We start from the raw sequence: 16460 nt of genomic DNA, 5'->3' as shown, positions 1-16460 counted from the left end.
ACTGGGTAAATCGCCAAGATACAGGAGACACCTAAGCGTAGAAGGACAGGTGAATGGATAAAGAAGCCGGGGTACAGGCACACAAAGCGGTATTACCCAGACACGAAAGGATGGAAGGATGCCACTTCCAGCCATGGGGAAGAGCCAGAGACGAGCACACTAGTGAAGTAAGTGAGACAGAGAGACAAGTATCACATGTTATCACTTCTGGGTGGAATCCAAACATGGATATAACGAACTTCTTTACAAAACAGAAACAGCTTCATAGACTCAGTAAAGAAACTCATGGTTACCAAAAAACGAACCGCGGGGTGCAGGGAGAAATTATCAGGTTGAGAATAACACATATACACTACTATTTAGAAAAGAGTCCACAAGGACCCACTGGGAGCACAAGGAAGCCTACCCAACAATCTGTAATAAACTCTATGGGAAAAGAAACCAAAAAGAACATATATGTATATAAATGAATTAAGTTTCTGTACACATTTATGAGAGAGTTGGACTGTGAAGAAAGCTGAGCGCCGAAGAATGGATGCTTTTGAACTGTGTTGTTGGAGAAGACTCTTGAGAGTCCCTTGGACTGCAGGGAGATCCAACCAGTCCATTCTGAAGGAGATCAGTCCTGGGTGTTCATTGGAAGGACTGGTGCTGAAGCTGAAACTCCAATACTTTGGCCACCTGATGCTTAGAGCTGACTCACTGGAAAACACCCTGATGCTGGGAGGGACTGGGGCAAGGAGGAGAAGGGGACGACAGAGGGTGAGATGGCTGGATGGCATCACCGACTCGATGGACATGAGTCTGAGTGAACTCTGGGAGTTGGTGATGGACAGGGAGGCCTGGCGTGCTGTGATTCATGGGGTCGCAAAAAGAAGGACACGACTGAGCGACTGAACTGAACTGAACATACTAAAACAAAAACCCACATGGCGAATCACCTACACACTCAATTCAAAATAAACTATCAAGAAAAGGTAAAGGCAAAGAACCGCTGACCCTGTGCCCCTCAGGCCTTGGGGACCCGGGCTGGTGTCACGGCCCTGGGGCCGGAGCAGGCTCGAGTGCCCCGGCGGGACTGTCCTGGGGCTGAGGGCGCTGGGCAGGCTGTGCCCGCAGTGAGCGCCCCCGGACCTGGCCTTCCTGTTCCCCTTTGCATGAGCCCACCGTCTCCAGACCTAGGGGTCTCTCCGGCAGCAGAGCCAACCCTAGCGCCCCCAAAGGACGGTGGGCTCTCTGGGCTGGAGGCGCTTCACAAAGTCTCCAGGGCTCCATGTGTCCTGGGGGTGGGTCCCCACCTCCAGCCTCCTTCCTCTCCACCTGAGAGGACAGCTCCCTCTGCAGAGCGGTGTGCCAATCGCTGGGATTTGTCCAGGGGGATAAAGGCTAAGGGGGAGAGGGAGACACAAGCCCTGGGTGTATCCACCTAACACGATCCAGAACAGGACGCGCCCTGAGGCTCTGGTTGCCCAGGTAACCGGAGTTGGGCGGGGAGAAATGCTGCTGCCGTGTGGCCATTCCCTGTAACAACCCCTTGAAAACCGGTGCTGATGGGCGCAATATTCACCAGGACCGCGGGTCTGGAAAGGACACCTGCCCTCAAGAATGCCCCGGGGTAAATCGCCGGAAAAGAATTCACAACAGGGCTGACTTCCACGAAGCCAACTTCAAGAGGTTAATTGGACTCACACGGTAGGAGGTAAAAAGCCCGTGGAAAGACACTGAACATCAGTAATTATGAAAGAAATGAAAATTAAAACTAGGTTGAGGTATTATCCTACACGGCTTAGAACGGCCATCCTCAAGAGATTTTCAAAGATTAAACGCTCCCGAGGGCGAGGGGAACAGGGAACCCTCCTACACCGTGGACGAGGTTGTAAATGGGTGGGTGTAGCCAGGAAGGAAAATATTTGGAGGCTCCTTAAAACACAAAATAGAGAGTTACCACTTTTCGGGCAACCCCACTCCTTGCTTTTATCTGGGAAAAGTCCTAATTCAAAAGGGCACGTGCACCCCTATTTTCAGGGCAGCAGTAGTCACAACAGCCAAGACAGAGCATTAAGGGAGTCTGTACACTGGAACACACACATTAAAAAAAAAAAAAGAGAGAGAAGGAAAAATCCCATGGCCAGCAGCATGGATGGAGCAAGAGATGATCACACTAAGTGAGCGAAGAGACAGACAAATATCTTAAAATATCACTTCAAGGTGGAAGCCAGAAAGTCATGTAAATGAAATAACTTGCAAATAAAACAGACTCAGTTAAAAAAAAAAAACAACTCATGATTTTTTTAAAATGTTGTAGGAGCGATACACTAAGAGGTTAGGATTAAAATGTATGAATTACTACATATCAAATAGATAATCTGAAAGGACCTACTGTTAGCACAGGGACGTCTACGGAACACACTGTGATAACCGATATGGGAAAAGACTCCGAAGAATAGATACACGTCTGAGTATAACTGAATCAAGTTCCTGTTCACCTAAAACAAGCCCAACTTCAGAAATCAAATCTACTTCAACAGGAAATATAAATTAAGTTTCAAGGAAAAAAAAAAAAAAAACTGGAGCACGAGGAAATGCTGCCGCCTTGTGGCCGCTTTTGGTACAACAACGGAAAAACCTGTCCTGATGGGCACTTAATATTCACCAGGTCTCTGAGGACATTGGGAGGAAACAGCCGTCCTCCACAAACGTCCTGGGGTCGGTCCGGAGAAAACTCAAAACAGGGCAGACCGTCAAGAGGACACTCTCGAGGGGTCAGTTTACAGGTTTTTTTTTTTTTTAAATCATATGGAAACCTTTCAACATGGAGTAATTTTAGAGAAATGTGAATCAAAACTACAACTAGGTGTGAGCTCACACTAGTCAGAATGACTTTTGTCAAAAACTCTACAAACAGGAAATGGTGACGTTTTGGAGAAAAAGCAATTCTCCTACTCTAATACTCGCGATGTAAATTGTTAACAGCCAGAACAGAGGACAGCATGGAGGTTGCTTAAACAAGTGAAAACTGAACCTAATTATGTCCCTCCCTAACCCCGTACAGAAAACAACACTCCAAACTGATTAAAGAGCTAAATGGAGGGATGCATACTCTAAACTTGAGGAACATATGGGCAGAATAGGATTTGAAATAAACCACAAGTTCTTCTTGGTTTCACTCAGAATAATAAAAAATAAAACAGAACTCCACAAAAGTAACCTCATTAACCTCAAAAGCTTTTGCACGGCAAGGGAAACTCTAAACAAAGGAAAAAGACAACCCTCAAAATGGGAAAAAATGGTTACAATCCAATTTAAAAACAATTTATTCATCTCCAAGACATGCAAACAGTTCATTCAGCTCCATATCAAAAACAATCAACTCAAGAGAAAAACAGGCCAAAGATCTAAATAGACCTTCATCTTAAGAAGGCATCCAGATGGCCATAAAGCACATGAAAAGATGCTCAGTATCACTGTTAGAGAAATGTCAATCAAAACTGCAACGAGGTATCATCTCACACTGCTCAGAATAGCCATCCTCCTACGTTTCATTTCATCCTACGAAGATGAAACTCTGCTGAGGCCGAGGGGAACAGGGACTCCTACTCTGTGACTCAGTTGGGTTCAGTTCAGTCGCTCAGTCGTGTCTGACTCTTTGCGACCCCATGACCCGCAGCATGCCAGGCCTCCCTGTCCATCACCAACTCCCGGAGTCCAGCCAAACTCATGTCCATTGAGTCGGTGATGCCATCCAACCATCTCATCCTCTGCCGTCCCCTTCTCCTCCGGCCCTCAATCCCTCGCAGCATCAGGGTCTTTTCCAACGAGTCAGCTCTTCCCATCAGGTGGCCAAAGTATTGGAGCTTCAGCTTCAACATCAGTCCTTCCAATGAGTATTCAGGACTGATTTCCTTCAGGATGGACTGGTTGGATCTCCTTGCTGTCCAAGGGACTCTTGAGAGTCTTCTCCAACACCACTGTGGGCGGGGATGTAAAGGGGTGGGTGCAGCCACGAATGAAAACAGTATGGAGATTCCTTAGGACGGTAAATACAGACTTACCACCCGATCCAGCAAGCCCACCCCTTGCCTTAGATCCGGAGAAAATCTTAATTTAAAATGATATTCGCACCCCTACTTTCAAGGCAGAACTGTTGACAATATTTAATAGTCTACTGAATACACTGAAAGAACCTACATGGGAAAACCCCCAAAAAGAATAGATATAGGTCTATGTATGACTGATCAAGTCCCCGTAAACCTGAAACAAACACAACAACGAAAATCAACTCTACTCCAACAGAAAATAAAAATTAAATTAGCCCAAACAAAGCAATCAAAACAGTGGCGCATGAAGAAATGCTGCCGCCTTGTGGCCACTTTTGGTAACAACAACAGAAAAACCCATGCGGACGGGCACTTGATTTTCACCAGGCCCGAGGGGCTGTAAGAAAAACAAACCAGTCAATAAATGTCCCGGGTAGGTCCGGGAAAAAGAATTCGAAACAGGGCAGACGATGAAGAGGCCAATCTTGAGAGCACAGTTTTACTCGCACTGTGTTTAAAAATATCACATGAAAAGCTTTCAATGTCATGAAATATTATAGAAATGCAAATCAAAGCCACAGTGAGATGAATCAGTTCGCACCAGTCAGAATGGCCTTTGTCCAAAAGTCTACAAACAATAAAGTCTGGAAAGGTTGTGGAGAAATGCGATCCTCCTGCACTGATGCTGGGAATGTGAGTTGTTAAAAGCCACGATGGAGGCCGAGGCGGAGGTTCCTTAAACAGTGAAAAGTGAAAGAATTTACATCTCTCCCTAACCGCTTACAGAAGAAGAAACTCCAAATCGATTAAAGAGTCAAATAGAGGCACAATTCCTGAACAGAACAAGGTTTGACATAAATCACAGCAAGTTCTTTTTGAATCTATGCTCAGAATAATTCAAAATAAAAGAAAACTGAAAAGAAAAGCACCTCATTTACCTGAAAAGCTTTTGCACAGAAAGGGCAACCCGAAAGGTCAGAAAAAGACGACCCTCAGAATGGTAAAATGTTTGCAATCGAAGTTAAAGACAGGAATTCATCTCCAAACTTGCAAACTGCTCACGCAGCTCAAGATCAGAAAAACAGTCAACCCAGTAGAAAAACGGGCCAAGATCTAAATGGACACTTGTCCAAGGAAGGCATCCAGATGGCTAAAAAGCACAGGAAAAGATGCTGAGCATCACTACCAGAGAAATGCAAATCAAATCCACAACGAGGCATCACCGCACACCCGTCAGAATGGCCTGCGTCACAAAGTCTACAAACAGTAAATCCTGGAGACGGTGAGGGGAAGCGGGGACCCGCCGACACTGATGCTGGCAATGTCAGTTGTTAACAGCCAGGTGGAGGTTCCTTAAGCAAGTGCAAAGGGGATGAAATTATGTCTCTCCGTAACTGCTGACAGAAAGAGAAAACTCCAGATCAATTAAAGAGCTAAATGGAAGGACAATTACTCTAAACTTCTTGAGGAAAATATACGCAGAACACGATTTGATAAAAATTGCAGCAAGTTAATTTTAGATCACTTCTTACAAAACAAAAAATGAAATAAAACTCAACAAAAGGGACCTCATTAACCTCAAAAGCTTTTCAACAGCACAGAAAACCCTAAAGGAAAGAAAAAGACAAACATCAAAATGAGAAAAAAAGGTTTGCAACCGAATTTTAAAACAAGGAATTCCTCTCCAAAACATGCAAACAGCTTATGCTACTCAATATGCAAAAAAACAATCAACCCAATGGAAAATCAGGCAAAAGATCTAAATGGATATTTGTCCAAAGAGGGCATGCAGATGGCCGTGAAGCACATGAAAAGATGCTCAGCATCACTGTTAGAGAAATGCCACTCCAAGCTAGAGCGAGGATCAGCTCAGACCTCACAGAATGACCATCCTCCATAAGATTAAATCCTGCTGAGGGTGAGGGGGACAGGGAAACCTCCTACACTGTGGGCAGGGAGGTAAATGGGGGGGTGCAGCCACGAAGGCAAACGGTGTAGACAGTCCTTAAAACACTAAATACAGAGTTTCCACCTGTACCGGCAAGCCCAGGACCTCTTGCCTGAGATCCAGAGAAATTCGTAATTTAAAATACTTGCTCTCCTATTTTCAGGGCAGCACTGCTGACAACATCCAAGACAGAGTCTCAGCCCATTTCAGCTGAAAATGATGCCTAAAAGCTGAAGAAAAAGCTCTGGTTTTTGATTCTTCAACTTTTAGGCATCATTTTCAGCTGAAACAGGTTGATACTCTGTCTTAGATGTTGATGTATGGCAAAACCAATACAATAGTGTAAAGTAATTATACTCCAATTAAAATAAATAAATTTACTAAAAAACAAAAACAAAATCAAACACCTCTGTCTCCAGACCAAGCGCTCCCCATGGTTTGGTTTTCTAAATTTATCTGGTTCCTTAGGCTTCCCTGGTGGCTCAGATGGTAAAGAATCTGAGACTCAGTTTCAATCCCTGGGTCGGGAAGATCCCCTGGAGGAGGGCATGGCAACCCCTCCAGTGTTCTTGCCTGGAGAATCCCGTGGACAGAGGAGCCTGTGGGCTGCGGTCCCTGGGGTCACACAGAGTCGGATACGGCTGAGCGACTACCACTTTCACTTTCTCAAGACTCTCAGAAGGTTTTCATTAAGGAGTCCCCCAAGCCTCTGTAATTCACTCTGCATTGAACTCAAATCCGCTTTGATTCTTCTGTCATCTCCATCTCAATAGGTACACACTGCTTTTATCAGGTTAATGTAGAAACTACCTGAAACTCCCCTAGTCCCCACCACCAACCACAACCAGTTACTTTCCAAGGCTTACAGATTACAAACCCTACACATGTCTTAAATTAATCATCTTTTCCTGTTTAATCTATCCCTTCATTTCTATTCTGAAAATTAGAAAAAAGTAATAAGGCCCAGGTCCTGTCTTTGAAGGTCTGATTTTCACAGCAGGAGAAATAATTATTTCATTCTTTTGCACACACATTCCATGGGTGCCCTATCTACTTTTATTGAGTTGATTATTAATTCAGTAATGGGCTTCCCTAGTGGCCCACTGCTAAAGAATCTGCCTGCCAGTGCGGGAGATGTGGGTTAGATGCCTGGTTCGGGAAGATCCCTTGGAGGAGGAAATGGCAACCCACTCCACTATTCTTGCCTGGGAAATAGAGGAGCCTGGCATGCTACAGTCCGTGGGGTCACAAAGAGTCAAACATGACTTAGTGACTAAAACAGCAATAGCATTAATTCAGTAACCGAACAGGGCATTGCGGCTGTAATTTAGCAGGTAGAAGGCGGGAATGTAAATCAACACTTTGCAGTCCACACCCCACCACTAACATCTATCAGTCTCAAATGTCAGCAGTACCAATGCTGAGAAACCCTGACCTAGGTCACACAGTTAACAACTGAAAATCTCATCATAACTAGTTTCTGGACCCTTCCTCGAGTCCTGGACCCAGATCAGGAATCCACAGTACCAAGGGTTTTTTGTTTGTTTGTTTGTTTTTTGCCAGTGAGAATGGTCTGAACAAACCAGAATGTCTAGAAGTTAAGAAAGGGGCTTTGCAGAAAGACTGTTGGCCAGGACTCTAAAGTCCTAAGAACAGTGCCTGATGTAGATTTTTCAACAGGGAAGAGAGCTAGAACCAGTCAATCCTAAAGGAAATCAACCCTAAAGATTCACTGGAAGGACTGATGCTGAAGCTGAAGCTCCAATCCTTTGGCCACTTGATGCGAAGATCTGACTCACTGAAAATGACCCTGATGCTGGGAAAGACTGAAGGCAGGAGGAGAAGGGGACGACAGAGGATGAGATGGTTGGATGGCTTCACCGACTCGATGGATATGAGTTTGAGCAAGCTCCAGGACATAGTGAAGGACGGGGAAGCCTGGTGTGCTGCAGTTCATGTGGCCTCAAAGAGCCGGACACAACTCAGTAACTGAACAACAGCAACAAAAAATGAAGGTGTTTTGTAAATCATTAAATTCAAAATAAAATCTTCAGCTGTGCCCTGAGAGTACTGGTAGTGTTTGCTTGTTGAGTAACAGGATAAAAAAGAACCTTGGTGCGAGGGAAAGGGAGAGAAAATGACCATCTTGTAAGTTCCCACCCTTCATATACTTTTCATGCATGACACCGTCGATGTCACATCACATCCTAGACGGGATCCACGGTCTTCAGCATCCCAGGTCTGTGGATTACGCGTTAGATATATACACAGCCTGGGATCTTTCACAAGAAGCAGCAAAGGCTGAAGCTGGGTCTATCTGCATATTAAGAATCAGCCTACTCCTTCCCCCAGGAGTTTGGGATAGACATGTACATGCTGCTGTATTTAAAATGGATAACCAGCAAGGCCATACTGCCAAAGCCTTTGACTGTGTGGATCACATTAAACTGTGGAAAATTCTGAAAGATATGGGAATACCAGACCACCTGACCTGCCTCTTGAGAAACCTCTATGCAGGTCAGGAAGCAACAGTTAGAACTGGACATGGAACAACAAACTAGTTCCAAATAGGAAAAGGAGTACGTCAAGGCTGTATACTGTTGCCCTGCTTATTTAACTTATATGCAGAGTACATCATGAGAAACACCCAGCTGGAGGAAGCACAGGCTGGAATCAAGATTGCAGGGAGAAATATCAATAACCTCAGATATGCAGATGACACCACCCTTATGGCAGAAAGTGAAGAAGAACTAAAGAGCCTCTTGACGAAGGTGAAAGAGGAGAGTGAAAAAGTTGGCTTAAAGCTCAATATTCAGAAAATGAAGATCATGGCATCTGGTCCCATCACTTTATGGCAAATAGATGGGGAAACAGTGGAAATAGTGGCTGATTTTATTTTTCTGGGCTCCAAAATCACTGCAGATGGTGATTCCAGCCATAAAATTAAAAGACGCTTACTCCTTGGAAGGAAAGTTATGACCAACCTAGACAGCATATTAAAAAGCAGAGACATTACTTTGCCAACAAAGGTCCGTCTAGTCAAGGCTATGGCTTTTCCAGTGGTCATGTATGGATGTGAGAATTGGACTATAAAGAAGCTGAGCACTGAAGAATTGATGCTTTTGAACTGTGGTGTTGGAGAAGACTCTTGAGAGTCCCTTGGACTGCAAGGAAATCCAACCAGTCCACCCTAAAGGAGATCAGTCCTGAGTGTTCATTGGAAGGACTGATGCTGAAGCTGAAACTCCAATACTTTGGCCACCTGATGCGAAGAGCTGACTCATTTAAAAATGAGTTGATGCTCATTTTGATGATGAGAAATGATGAGTTGATGCTCATTTTGATGCTGGGAAAGACTGAGGGCAGGAGGAGAAGGGGACGACAGAGGATGAGATGGTTGGATGGCATCACCAACTCGATGGACATGGGTTTGGGTGAACTCTGGGAGTTGATGATGGACAGAGAGGCCTGGTGTGCTGCGATTCATGGGGTTGCAAAGAGTCGAACATGACTGAGCGACTGAACTGAACTGTGGAACGTAAAAATGAAATCTCAGTGTTTGAAGGCAGTATGATAATGTATAAACTAATAAAAGAACCAAAAATAAAAAATCACGTTGGGGAAACAACTTATAACTATGTTGTGGGGAAATATTCATGGGCATGAAACACTTTAAATTGTATAGGTCAGTGACCAAATAAGATAGGATATATATATATACATACATACATACATACATATATATAGGCTTCCCAGGTGGCTCAGTGGTAAAGAACCTGCCTGCAATGCAGGAGACGCCAGAGATATGTGTTCGATCCCTGAGTCGGGAAGATCCCCTGGAGGAGGGCACGGCAACCCCCTCCAGTATTCTTGCCTGGAGAATCCCATGGACAGAGGAGCCTGGCGGGCTACAGTCCATGGGGTCACAAAGAGTCGGACATGACTATAATAGATAAGCAATAGGATGTAGAGCATAGGGGATATAGCCATTGTCTTGTAATAACATTTTTTAAAGATTTATTTATTTGGTTTTGGCTGTGCTGGGTCTCCGTTGCTGCCTGGGGTTTCTCTAGCTGCGGAGAGCGGGGGCTCCTCTCTAGTGATGGTGCGCGGGCTTCTCTCGTTGTGGACCACAGGCTTTAGGGTGCACAGGCTTCAGTGGTGTGGTCCGTGGGCTCAGTAGCCGTGGCACACAGGCTTAGTTGTCCCACGCATGTGGGATCTTCCCAGACCAGGGATTGAACCCACGTCCTTGTGTTGGCAGGCAGATTCTTTACCACTGAGCCACCAAGGACGCCCTATCTTGTAATAACTTTAAGAAAATCTATTTATTTAGATTGCTGGGTCTTAATTGCAGTACGTGGGTGTCTCTAATTGTGGCACACGGATTCTCCAGTTGAGGCAAGCAGGCTTGGTTGCCCTATGTGGGATCTTGTTCCCTTACAAGGGATGGGACCCAGGTACCCTGCATTGGAAGGCAGATTCTTTACCACTGGAAGTCCCAGTAGTAAGTTTTAATAGAGTATAATTCATAAGAATACCGAATCACTATGTGCTACACCTGAAACTAATATAAGTCATTTATACTTCAATTTAAAAATTAAAGTAAAGCTATTTAAAAGACAATTAAAAAAAAAAAAAAGCCCTTTAGTTTGTATTGGGGTAGAGACGATTAACAATGTTGTGATAATTTCAGGTGAGCAGTGAAGGGACTCGGCTGTACATATACATGTATCCATTCTCTCCCAAGTTCCCATATAACACTGAGCAGAGTTCCCTGTGCTCTACAGTAGGACCTCATTGGTTATCCATTTAAAATATAGCAGTGTGTACATGCCCATCCCAAATTCCCTAACTATCCCTTCCCCTCATCCTTCCCCCAGCCCCCCACCACCATAAGTTCATTCTCTAAGTCTGTGAGTCTCTTTCTGTTTTGTAAGCTCATTTGTATCATTTCTTTTTAGAGTCCACATAGAAAGGCTCTCACAGGGTATTCTTCCTTCTCTAAAAAGACAAACTATTTTTAAGGAAAACGTCTTGGGCCAGACTTCAGACAAGATAGGAGGGATCTCAGGGTGGGCGGAGCCACACACACTAGATTTACGAGGAAGATGTTGTCATTGGTGGCTTCTGGCTTCCTGAGTCAGCTGTGGGAAGGAAACTGTGCACCAGATGGTGGAGGAGCCAAGGGTCAGGGCAAAACCTCTGGCCACACATCCCCAGGACCAAGAGGGCAGGAGGGGGCTGTGGTCGCCCAGTCCCATGTCTTCCTTTGAACCACAGAACTGAAGGTGGGATCTTGGTCCGGACAGAAGGGACACCATGATCACGGAATTCCTGTTCCTGCTTTGGCTTGGTGAGTCTCCGGGGCTGGGACAGACGGGTTTGAGGGTGAGAATATTCACCAGGTAGTGGAGGTTACCATGGGGAATGTGGCAAGTACAGAAATGATGGCTTCCGAGTACTGGGTACAAGCGACCTGTCAGAGTTTTGTGGGCTGTGGAATCTGCATGCCCTGGTTTTGGGGCCTGCACATAAGGGATGAGGAAGCGGAGACGTGTGGTAACAGCCTCAGTGTACTTGGCTCAATAATGCACAGCTCAAGTGGGACCTCCAAGTCTGTATCATCTACATACCACCATCTCGCCTTGAATGTCCCATTGGCATATGGGAGCAGGGTCTACAGAGTGTGAAAGTCTGTGAGTTTGGTTATAAACAAGGAATACAGAAAAGACATGTTACTACTGAGTCCAAGCTTGTACTGCTCACTGCATGACGGGCCAATAACTTGAAAGATGAGTTGTTGGAGTAAGAAATAGCACCAGCAGACCAAGAACATGGTGGACTAATGTCCCAAAGAACCATCTTGCCGAGGGTCTGGATGCTCCTTACATAAAACAAAGAGGGGCAAGTGAGAAGGTGAAATAAAAAAGGCAACAAATTGTTGCAAATATTTCATACTTCTGGCCAGAATCCAGAAGGGATGTGTTAATTTCTTCTTTCCTGCAGCCATTCACACATGGGCCTGGTCAGGATATTTCCCGTGAGCTTAAGCAAAGATATTCTAGCTCAAGACTCAGGCATGAGAAGCAGGGTTCATGGAGAAGAGCCAGTATGTATACTTTAAGTGTGCAGGCAACATCCCTTTAGTGATTAACTTGTAGCAAAAACAACAGAATACAAAGGTTAAAGTAAAAGAAACAGATCCAACATGGAGTCAGATTTGGATGCTAAAGCTGAAACTCCAGTACTTTGGCCACCTCATGCGAAGAGTTGACTCATTGGAAAAGACTGTGATGCTGGGAGGGATTGGGGGCAGGAGGAGAAGGGGACGACAGAGGATGAGATGGCTGGATGGCATCACCAACTCGATGGATGTGAGTCTGAGTGAACTCCGGGAGTTGGTGATGGACAGGGAGGCCTGGTGTGCTGCGATTCATGGGGTCGCAAAGAGTTGGACATGACTGAGTGACTGAACTGAACTGATGACACTAAGGTGTGGCTTCCCTGGTTACTCAGATGGTAAAGAACCCACCTGCAATGCAGGAGACTTGGATTCAATCCCTGGGTTGGGAAGATACCCTGGAGAAGAGAATGGCCACCCTTTCTAGTATTCTTGCCTGGAGAATCCCATGGACAGAGAAGCCTGGTGGGCTATAGTCCATGAGGTCACAAAGAGTCAGACATGACTGACCAAATTACACTTCACTTCACGATACAAAGGCAGGGACCAGTGGATAAGAACATTTTCTGACCAGCTGTATCCTGAGCTTGATTTTAAGCTGATGTTCAACTTGAACATAAGGTGATCAAACAGACCTCAGCTTGTAGGAAGGAAGCCCTAGACTATAATCTTGGCCTGGTCTCTCCAGACTTTGGAAAGGCAGCCCCACCCAACTAAGTGCCCAGTTCCTCCTTTGTGAGTGGAGCCGGATTCAGGAGGGGGGCAGCGTGGAGGACCTCAGGGCTTGCCATCTGCCCCCCTCCCACCCCTGGGTTCCTTCCTCCTTCTTCTGGGCTAAGCCCTTCCCTTTGAGGTCACTCTCATCCCACACACACACACACACACATGTGAGCGTGAGAGGTGGCTGCCAGTCACCATACCCCAAACCTCCAGTTGCAGGACAGAATAAATGGGGCAGTCAAGAGAAGGACCTCATACTCTCTACACTTATTTTCTTGGGCTGCCTCAACAGATAATGGCAAATCAGGTGGCTTAAGGCATCTATTCTCCCACCATTCTGGAGGCCAGAAGTCCAAAACCGGGGTGTCAGCAGGGTTGATTCCTCCTCGGGGCTCTGAGGGAGGGTCTGTTCCACACCTCCCTCCTCGACTCTGGCTGAGAGATGACTCGGAATCCTTAGCACCCCACGGCTTGTAGATCCTCACATAGTCACATGGCCATCTTTCCTCTGCATGTTCTGTCTCCAGGTCTCTTCCCAACCTCTAATTATTATTTTTCTTTAATGATTAATAGATTCATTTAAACAACAGTACATAAAGTCATCATTGCCAGAATTAATATGAGATGTTAAATGTTCGATCCAACTTTCCTTCCTGGATCAATTTTTCTTTCCTATCTCTGTCAGTTTTGAAAACATAAAACCAGAAAAGGAGGGGCCCAATCCCAAGCAGATCTCCTGAGAGCAGGCTCTGGAGGTGGGCCTGAAACTGGGATAGACATTTGCTGACCTTGCTCACGTCCAACAAACCAAGGCAGGATCCTCAATAACCCCTCGGCGGCGAGGGTCGTTGCACTGAAGCTGGTACTCCCATTTAAACCGGGATCTTATGGCCAACAGGCTGGCTTGTGCCTTCTGGGTTTCGAGAGATATATCCTATTCAGCTGGGTGGAGGGTAACAGGTAGGGTGGCCAGGCTCATGGCTTGTACTTGGGGAACAGTGTCTTGGCAACCCGGCGCACAACAGTGCCTGCCTGTCCAACTTCCTAGGAGGACATCAGTCATATTGGGTTAGGGTTCCAGCCGACTCCTGTAGGGCCTTGTGTAAACTGTCAGCTGAAAAAAAATCACACAACATAAAAGTTTAGAGTTGTGTTTTATTCAGTGGATACTCTTAGGACTTCCAGTCCCAGAGACAGCATCACAAGTAATTCTGAAAGAACTGCTTCAAGGAGGCGAGGGAAGAGCCAGGATGGATAGGGATTTTGCAACTAAGGGCAGGGGGTCTGAACATCAAAACACTACTACTAATAAAAGAAAACCAGATATCTCAAACTAAGGAATTTAGAGCTTTTCTATGTATGGGGAGACACAAGAGTCTGGGCTGACTGAAATCATTCCTGGGTGTACACCTCAGCTGTCCGGGGCCAGCATCCTGTGTTTTCGCATCCTGAGCTCCCTCGGGGCTCACCACAGGCAGCGGCTGCAGTCTAATGGCTGCTGGATGGTAGGCGTTCTTTGCTTCCTGCGTTGCCTCAGAGCTCACCGGCTCACTGTCAGCGTTGTGTGCAATCACTGATGGCGGTGACACCATTTGTTTACTGATGTGGCAGGCAATGTTTTACTTCTCAGACGTCAGTGAGGACTCGGCACCCAGTTTCGATGTGTGTGAATATGGAGGGGGTGGTTCTTCACACCACCAAGCAGCTGACTCAGCTGTTTGTCCTGCAATTCAATTCCATCGTGACATGAACTACCTGGAGACACCGTCAGATCCCACAGATTAAGGGCTCCGTCCTAGAAGATGACCTCCCTCCCACTTCAGGTGCCAGTCACAAGCCCTAGTGGCCACCTGTGTTTCTGTCCGACTGGCTACAGAGGAAAGGTTCTAAAGAACCACTCCTTGGGTCCATCAATTTGCTAGAACTCAAATTTGTGAGAACATGGAACTCAGAGAAACATTTACTCACTAGATTACCAATTTATTATAGAAGAATTTGGGCTTCCTGGGTAGCTCAGTGGGTAAAGAATCTGCCTTCAACGCAGGTAACCCCAGTTCAATTCCTGGGTCAGGAAGTTCCCCTGGAGAAGGGTTAGGCTACTCACTCCAGTGTTCTTGGGCTTCCCTCATGGCTCAGTTGGTAAAGAATCCACTTACAATGTGGGAGACCTGGGTTTGATCCCTGAGTTGGGAAGATGCCCCAGAGGAGTGCATGGCAACCCACTCCAGTATTCTTGCCTAGAGAATCTCAAGGACAGAGGAGCCTGGTGGGCTACAGTCCATGGGGTCACAAAGAGCTGGACACAGCTGAGCGACTAAGCACAGTACATAGAAGGATTTAAGTCAGGAACAGCCAAATGGAAGAGGTGCACAGAGCCGAGTATGAGGAAAAGGGCTTCTGAGCACATCACGCTTGAAAAATCTCCACGTGTCCAACATGGGAGCTCTCTGAACTCATCCTTTTGAGTTTCTATGGAGGCTTCACTACATAGATGAGAAATGGAATATTTCCTGCCGTATCAGTAAACAAAGGATGTTGCAGTCATCAATGACTGAAGACACTTGAGGGTGAGCCCCGAGGGAGCTCAGGAAGGAAAGAACACCTGCCATCTAGCAGCCATCAGACTGCAGCCACTCCCCACGGTGAGCCCTGAGGGAACTCAGGGTTAAGAAAACAGGGATACTGGCTGCAGACAGCTGAGGTCCATATCAAAGGGATGACTGCCGTGAGCCCAGACGCTTGCATCTTCCCATACTGAGAAACGCGCGAAATTCTTTAACTTGAGACATCTGATTTTCTTTTATTAACAGTAACGTTTTGTTCTGACCTCCTACCCTTTGTTGCAAAACTCATATATATCCTTCCCACACCACACCCTGCAGCAATTCTCTCAAGGTTACTTGAGATGCTGCCTCCTGGGCTTGAAGTCCTAAGAATATCTGATGAATAAAACATAACTCTCAACTTTTAGGTTGTGCGTATTTTTTTAGTCGACATAGGCATGATTGATCGAATCACTGGCAATTGGTAATCTCCAGCCCTTCTTCCCTTCCTGGAGGTCGGGGTTGGGGGTGGGACTGGGGGTAGGGGGTGGGTAAGACTGACAGTTCCAACCCTTTAATCACGTGGTTGTTTCCCTGGCAACCGGCCACCATCCTTAGGTTACCTAGAGACTTTTCCAAAAGTTATTTTAACATAACAAAAGACACTTTTACCTCTCACAACACTCAGGGAATTTCAAGAGTTTGAGGAGCTCTGTACCTGGAACAGGGACAAAGACCCAATGTGTTTCTTATTATGTCACAACATCAAAGTAATTTTTCCTCTTCTCTGGGGAACTATAGATTCTAGTGTCACTCTCCTCCACCCTTTCTAGCTTGGAAATTGAGCAGCTCTCCACGTGGTGTATTTAAAGGCCATTGTTGCTGTTTAGCTACTCAGTCAAGTCTGACTCTTTGCAACCCCGTGGACTGCAGCCTTCCAGGTTCCTCTGTCCGTGAGATTCTCCAGGCAAGGATCCAGGAGCGGGTTGCTATTTCATTCTCCAGAGCCCGTACTAAATGTTAAATGG

At 45.9% G+C, this 16460-nt stretch overlaps 1 protein-coding gene and 1 pseudogene across 6 annotated transcripts in view; one reads left to right on the top strand and one right to left on the bottom strand.

Annotated features, from left to right (window-relative positions):
* The first annotated feature begins 11106 nt into the window (after positions 1 to 11106).
* LOC133231042 (V-set and transmembrane domain-containing protein 1-like) overlaps positions 11107 to 16460 on the top strand; it is a 28244-nt gene continuing 22890 nt past the window's right edge. For 3 of the 6 annotated variants that reach the window (XM_061389214.1, XM_061389212.1, XM_061389210.1), the window contains exon 1: positions 11107 to 11341. In XM_061389214.1, coding sequence (XP_061245198.1) covers positions 11308 to 11341 — 34 coding nt within the window. In that variant the 5' untranslated portion in view covers positions 11107 to 11307. The remainder of the gene's footprint in view (positions 11342 to 16460) is intronic. The other 3 variants (XM_061389215.1, XM_061389216.1, XM_061389213.1) reach the window with 1 other exon arrangement.
* LOC133229911 (NADH dehydrogenase [ubiquinone] 1 beta subcomplex subunit 4-like) lies at positions 13134 to 14481 on the bottom strand (annotated as a pseudogene).

Source organism: Bos javanicus, chromosome 18 (genome assembly GCF_032452875.1).
Source record: "Bos javanicus breed banteng chromosome 18, ARS-OSU_banteng_1.0, whole genome shotgun sequence".
Lineage (NCBI taxonomy): Eukaryota > Metazoa > Chordata > Mammalia > Artiodactyla > Bovidae > Bos > Bos javanicus.
The sequence above is the reverse complement of the archived record's forward strand: the minus strand, read 5'-3'. Positions and strand labels throughout refer to the sequence as shown.